At 29.9% G+C, this 7,320-nt stretch overlaps 1 protein-coding gene across 1 annotated transcript; it reads left to right on the top strand.

Moving 5' to 3' along the window:
• Positions 1-21: 21 nt before the first annotated feature.
• LOC134681845 (coiled-coil domain-containing protein 152-like) lies at positions 22-4,677 on the top strand. The gene is made up of 2 exons (XM_063541487.1): positions 22-155; positions 3,725-4,677. The coding sequence occupies exons 1-2, from the start codon at positions 149-151 to the stop codon at positions 4,534-4,536; spliced, it is 819 nt and encodes a 272-aa protein (XP_063397557.1). The 5' UTR covers positions 22-148; the 3' UTR covers positions 4,537-4,677.
• The last annotated feature ends 2,643 nt before the right edge of the window (positions 4,678-7,320 follow it).

Raw genomic sequence — 7,320 nt, 5'->3', positions numbered from 1 at the left:
AATAATATAAAAATAGCACTTGAAGTTGAAGATTGTATTTTATGTCTGCTCAGAAAAATCGTCTGCATTCATGTCTTACACAACTGAGAAGAAGACATCACTGTCAATGAACTAAAAGAACCAAGATTATCAAGTGTTGCCATAATTAATGATCGGTAAATCCATTTCCCATGTTTCTAACGATCATGCAAGAATTTTAGATAAAAAAACACAAAAAAAACAATTATAAGGGGGAGGGGCAAGATTTTAATTTTTAAATTCACAGTTCTAGTTTATAATTATTTGCAAAAATGGATTTTATATCATGGCTTTAAACATGGGTAACCAGGCGTTTTTCAAGCTACAGGTTATACAAAAATATTCCAATATCTAAATTTATATTCCTGGAAAAACACAATTTTGTGTCAAGGCTAACACAGGTATTTGGGGAATGGACCCCCCTTTTTTTTGGACCTCACTAAAATAAAATTTTGGCGTTTTTTTATTCGTTTACAATTTTCTACAATGTATAAACATATATCAAGTCTCAACAATCCATTGCTAGTCGATTACAATATTTTTTTTACTATCCATACGAGCCCCAAGTGAAAAAAGACTTTTTTCACTTGGGGCTCGTATGGATAGTAAAAAAAATATTGTAATCGACTAGCAATGGATTGTTGAGACTTGATATATGTTTATACATTGTAGAAAATTGTAAATGAATAAAAAAACGCCAAAATTTTATTTTAGTGAGGTCCAAAAAAAAAGGGGGGTCCATTCCCCAAATACCTGTGAAGGCTAAAACTGAAAAGTAAAACTAAAAGACTAAAGGTGCAAAGCACAGGGGCTTGTTTAGTTGGTCTTTTAAATGGGGTTGGTACTGCCATTGACATTAAAACCTAGTCTGATCCACTAAACAACCCACTGTGAGTATTACTGGCAGTGCAAGGGCTGTATAGCCAGTCAAGGTCGTTAAAAACTTCCATTTGTTGTATCATGTATATTTTTATAAAATAGGAAACCTGATGCTCCGCAAGACGCAGCTTTATACTAAAGGACCACAGATCGAGGTTTCTGACACAGAATGAATGTGGTCTAATGAACTAAAAAGATTTGTTTTTGCCAATAAGCAATTCACTATATATGCTTCTGAATATTAAAATCCCCTAAAAATTGTACCCAATCCCCCCTCTTTTTTCACCTCCCCCTTTTCCATATTCTAAAAATAATCTCAATTCAAATTTCTAATGGAGTTTGCAACAATAACTACTTATTTAAATACATAATCAACTATTAGAATATAAAGATAAGTCATGGTTAACATTAATGTTAATTAATAGTAACTTCTACAGTAATATAATAATCTCAAGACAATCATCAATTCTTCATACATAATTTTCAATCAGTGTAAGGGAGGTAATCAAACATATATATTCTTTAAATGGAATTGGATTACCTCCCTTAATACACTGCTTTTAAATTGTTTAAATTATTTTCCCCCCTTTTTTGCCCCTATTTGCTAAATAATTTGAGCCATAACCCCTATACCAATCCCTTTGTAGTATGGAAACTTAATTACATGTGGTATAATTTCAGAGACATTTGTAAACCTAAACATAAAATTTATTGTCTGTAAACTAAAAAAAATGCTTCTTTTTGGACCTTTTTGACCCCTTATTCCTACATGTTTGGGGAAATTAACCCAAAAATCAATCTCAGCCTTCCCTTTATAATAGAGATATCATCCATACAGTTTCACAAAAGTTATTGTCCTGAAATTAGAAAAATGGTTGTTGTTTGCCCCTTTGTAAGTTTTTGCCTAGACTGTTTGCCCCATAAACCTTAAAATAAATCCAAACCTTCTACATGTACTTATGGTATTTAACATTGTGGTACAATTTCAGAGCAATTGAAATACTTATACACAACTCATTGTCCAGAAACTAGATACATGCTTGTTTTGGGTCCCTTTGGGCCTATAATTCCTGAACCTTTAGGACCATAACCCCCAAAATCAATTCCAACCTTCCTCTTAGTGGTTATAAAGTATAAACATTGTGTTAAAGTTTTATTGATTTCTATTTACTTATACTAAAGTTATTATCAGGAAACCATGATGGTTTAACCATCTGTCTTCTGATGACGCTGACATTTTAGAATTATAATACAAATTTGATATTTGTGGTATTGAGAAAAATCTGGTCTGATTTAAATAAAACATTTCAAAATGTGAGTATAAATTATTGCGATTATAACCCTGTATCATTTTCCCAATGATAAAAGCATCACAATAGTATCTGAATTTACAGTACGTATTTACAATCAATTGAAAGAACCACTTTTTTAGGACAAATTTACCTATAAAAAATATAAGCTGACCTATTTGCAGATATTTTCTTGACCATTTTTGCATTGATTTGTCATGTACGGGGACTTACTCATACAAAACATTTAAAAGGCAGAAAATTTAAATAGCAAAAATGGTATTTAGTAAGACAAGTTCTGCAAAGAAGTCAAGTGGTCAATAAATCTTCTGAAATTGCCTATTTATTGACTCCTCATTAGAGTTATTGCCCTAAAATGTATTTTTTACCAATATGTTGCAGATGAGATCTTAAAATACAAGTATATATGTCAACATGACTGAAATTGTTAGAACTTTTAATAGTTCTTAATATAGTAATTCCCCTTTATTGATGACTTTTACTATAATGTGGTCATTGTTGAAGATCTATACAGGTGACCTACACAGGCTCTTTGCTGAACTACTTGCAGATATTTCCTTGATAGTTTTTGCTATTTATCAAATAATGGGCAACTTGGAAAATAAATAGTTAACATTGTCATGAAAGGGGACTAACTCATGCAATTAATGACAGAAATTTTAATAGCAAAATTGATAAACAAAACAAGATCTACAAAAAAGTTATAAAAAAAGTAATTGAAATCTTCTGTTGACTCCTCATTTAGAGTTATTGCCCTTTATTGAAGATTTTTTTTACCAATATTTTGCGAATAAGATCATCAAATATTTGTCAACATGACTGTAATTGCTAGTCAATTCTTGATAGAATTATTGTCATTTAATGATGACTTTTACTATTAAGTGGTCATAGTTGAAGATTAATGTGAGCAACACAGGTTCTTTAGACTTATTTTTAAATATTTAGATTTATCTGTTGAGAGTTGATTAGTATTGTATTGCAAATGTTGTGATGGTGGAATCTGTTTCTCTGATGAATTTTAAACAATATGCAGACATTAAACAAACTCAGTCCTTTGATTTGATTGATCTGCAAAAATATGTGTTCTTTCTACATTTTGTATGTGAGGTCATTAGACATGGTCGCCTTTTTTCATGACGTCTCACTTTCAATAGTAAGTTGAGAGAAAAGTAAGCAAATTTGAAGTCATAATCAAATTTTGACCAGGTTCTGAGATCTAACAAATCAATCGTTGATTGAATAAAAATAATTAACATGTCAGGAAAATGAAAATTTGTTTAAGAATTAGAGGACAACAGTTTTACATGAACATAATCATGTTTATATCGTTTGGTGGGGTTGGGTTGCTGTCCTAACATTTCTATGTTGTGTTTTGTGAAATGTCTTTTGGTCTTTTTTGCCATGATGTTGTCAGTAAATTATTTATATTCATGACTGATGAGTTAGAATGTCTCTATTATATCTTCATTCTTTCATTTTTATGAGCTGGCAATTAGAATTTCATTTTTTTTTCTCAGATAAAATGGAAAAAATACAACCAGCTGAACCTTGGACAGGGCCAGTGAAAAGAAAAATTGCCAGTAGTAATGATTTAGATGAATTTCAGAAATCTTTTGATCACTGGCAAAATTTTACTGAAAGTTTAATGAAGGAAAAGTCAAAACTAGTGGAGGATGTCAATGCACTTTCTCATGATAAACAAAAACTTGCGTCAAAAAATGAAGAGCTCGAGAATCAAATTGACCATTTACAAACTGTCCTCGATTCTACACATAAAAGTTTACATAGAATTTGTGACGTTGAGGAAGAAAACAGGGAAATTAAAGTTAATTTAGAGAGGCTAAAAGCAGATATTGAAGATTCAAATTTAAAGATGAATGAGAAAGAAAGACAACATAAAAGAATTTTAGAAGAAATAGAGATTGACAATGAAAAACAGAAAGAAGATGTTAGAAATTCAATGAAAATTTTATTAGAAAATGAGAAAGAGAGTTACGAAATTTTCTTAAGAAAAAAGAGTTTAGAAGTAGAAGAACTGAAAGAAAAATTACAAGCATCTAATAGGGAATCTGAAGCTGAGATTGTTAGAGTATCGATGGAATATGAAAGTAAATTGGCAAAACTACGGCAAAAAATACCAAGTACAACAGCACATGGTTCATCAACAAATCAGGAAATATTTCGAATGAAATTACAACACATGAAAAATGAGTATGAAAGAGAGGTTCGTCTATTGAGAGAGCAAGTATCAGAACTTGAAGAAAGAGTAACTGCCCCACCTAGTGGAAACAGAATGACCTTTACGTCAAGCAAAAAAAGAAGATTTTAAAAGATTTTCTTCATGACTTAATTTATATGTTGCAAATGCAATGAAATTTATTGTTAATGTTGAAAATTGCAATGTGATTTAGACTGAGTGATCTTTTGTGATATTTTGAGTTGATGTTTATGTTTTCATATAAAATAATAAAATGCCATTCTTTAACTTTTAAATATCAAACACAATACAGCTGCTGGTTTCGATTTTCTAGTTTTGATTTTTGGTGTAAATTATAACTTATTGAAGCTCTGTTGGAACCTTGTTTTCCTTTGGTCTTTCTGAATAAAGGGATGACAGAGGGAAAACTTATTTGCTACAAAGCTAATCCTGGCACAGACAGCATAAAAACAACTTTTTTCTTGACTTTTTTTACTGATTTTTATCCATTAGATCTATTAACAGGTACAAAGAAAGAATCACAGGGGAAAAAATGCAAAATATGAAAATTTCAGACACCATGGTTTAAAGATAATATCACCTCAGACACAACAAAACATTATCAATGACCAGTGGCGGATCCAGCCATTTAAAAAAGGGGAAGGGGGGTGGGGGTGTCCCAACCCAGAGTAAAGGGGGGTTCCAACTATATGCTCCCATTTAAATGCATTGATCGTCCAAAAAAAAGGGGGGATTCCAACTTCCGGAACCCACCCCCCTGGATCCACCACTGATGACTGAGAATAAGTGATAGTCTTTCTCTTAGGTCTAAATTTTCTGGGCTTTTGCTTCTTCGTTATTTTATTCTTAATATTTCTTATTGACATTGCAATGTTGGTATCAGACAAATCTTCGAAGATCAACAATACTATTATTTCCATTACACTGTATTAGAAGAGGAATAACACAAGAAGAAGCATTAAACACAGAATTACAAACCATACCTTTTAAAAACTAGAACAAACTTAATGGCAAAAGTTTGTAAACAATCAGGAATCAGATGTTTAGTAGTTGTCATTTGTTTTATTTATAAGTTTTTCTTAATTTTTTTTTTAAAGATTGGACAGATGGTTTTCCAGTTTGAATGATTTACAATACACAATGTAGTTATTTTGGTGCCCTTTATAGCTTGCTTTTCAGTGCTAGCTAAGCTTTATGTTGAAGACCATACTTTGACCTATAATGGTTTACTTTCATAAATTGGGACTTGGATAGAGAGTTGTCTAGATCTCATTGACACTCATACCACATCTTCTTGTATCTATATATTATATTCATGCAGCTCTGAAAAAGTTGCACATAAATTCTGCAGCGAGAACCATGAATCTGACTCTAAACATCAAATCCTGCATGATCATGGATACAAGAAAGTAGATATCTAAGGATATCAGAATAAGCTTTGAAATGACAATGATAACTTTTACAAATTTTATCATTTTCTCTCAAACTTACATAATGTTACAATATTCAACAAAATTAAAAATCCTTTAAACAATAACAACTGCATAAGAATTTTACTCTTTTATTATTTTCATGCATTTTATTATTTTAGTAATTTTGACAATAGCAGTTTTCTCTAAACTATAAACTAAAAAAATAAAATAAATATGTAAAAAAAAGTATCCTTTTTAATGATGTTGAATTTTCATATGAAAAGAACTTCACATTTATGTTTCTCAGATCTTTTATTATTTAACTATGATATTGAAATCAAATCATATATTTCGTATATTGTATAATATACTGTTACTTCACAAAAAAATGTCCTAAAAAAAAATATAAATCAACTTTAAATTAGGTCGACATGACTGTATCACAACAACATTAAGGTGGTACCCAACACTTTCACTAAAATTAATTTGGCTCGTTTAATTTTCATAAAATTTTGACTACGTATTTACTTTGACCCTTTAACAAAAATATAAAAATTTTAAAAATTTTGAACCAACCATTTTATCAGAAAAATTACACTGGTTATATAGCAGTTTGACAAGCACTAATTTTGATCATTGAGAAGCTTAATATTCCCTTAACAACACAACGTCATTAAAACGTTTAGCTGATTTTACAGAGTTATCTCCCTGTAGTGTTAGGTACCACCTTAACCAGAATGTATAAACTAACAAAGAATCTGACATTCATACTTACAATATATAATTTATAAAACACTACATCAAACAGAGGCAACAACAACTAGTAGTCTCAGTAACAATTAAATCTCAGAATAAAACATTCAAAAACAAATATACATGTATAAAAACAATAAACATTTTAAATATTGAAATAAAATTGATAAGATAAAAATATTACTTGCATTGACTGTGACATAAAAAAAAAGTCCATTCATAAGAATATAAATTAAAAAAATTGACAAAAAAATCATAAGGAACCTTGCATTGAAAAGTAAAAACATTAATTATTATTGCTGTAAAACATGTAATATTCTGCTTTACACATCAATAAAATGAGATATTTATGAAATATGTTGATTTTTCCAAAAAATGGATTTGATACTTTCATTTATGTTAAATCTTACAATTTTTTTAGGGTTTGTTGAACAGGAGAAAACACTCCTCAACTGATACCCAACTAATTCCACTCACAAAGCAAATCCCTTCCAACATAACACATTTTATAGAGATAATTGTAGCATAAGGAGTATAAACATATAACCAGTATAATACATGTATCAGGTAAGCATCAAACTATCATAAAAATAATTTCAAAACTTTCTCAACAATTTGATGGGAATATACACAACAAAAATAAAAATTATAAATATCTTTAAAAATGTACAAATACTCTCCTTTTAAGGTATCTTCTGTTCTAAAAGCTATATCAATTTATAAAAAACAC

This window comes from Mytilus trossulus, chromosome 8 (assembly GCF_036588685.1).
Source record: "Mytilus trossulus isolate FHL-02 chromosome 8, PNRI_Mtr1.1.1.hap1, whole genome shotgun sequence".
NCBI lineage: Eukaryota > Metazoa > Mollusca > Bivalvia > Mytilida > Mytilidae > Mytilus > Mytilus trossulus.
The sequence above is the reverse complement of the archived record's forward strand: the minus strand, read 5'-3'. Positions and strand labels throughout refer to the sequence as shown.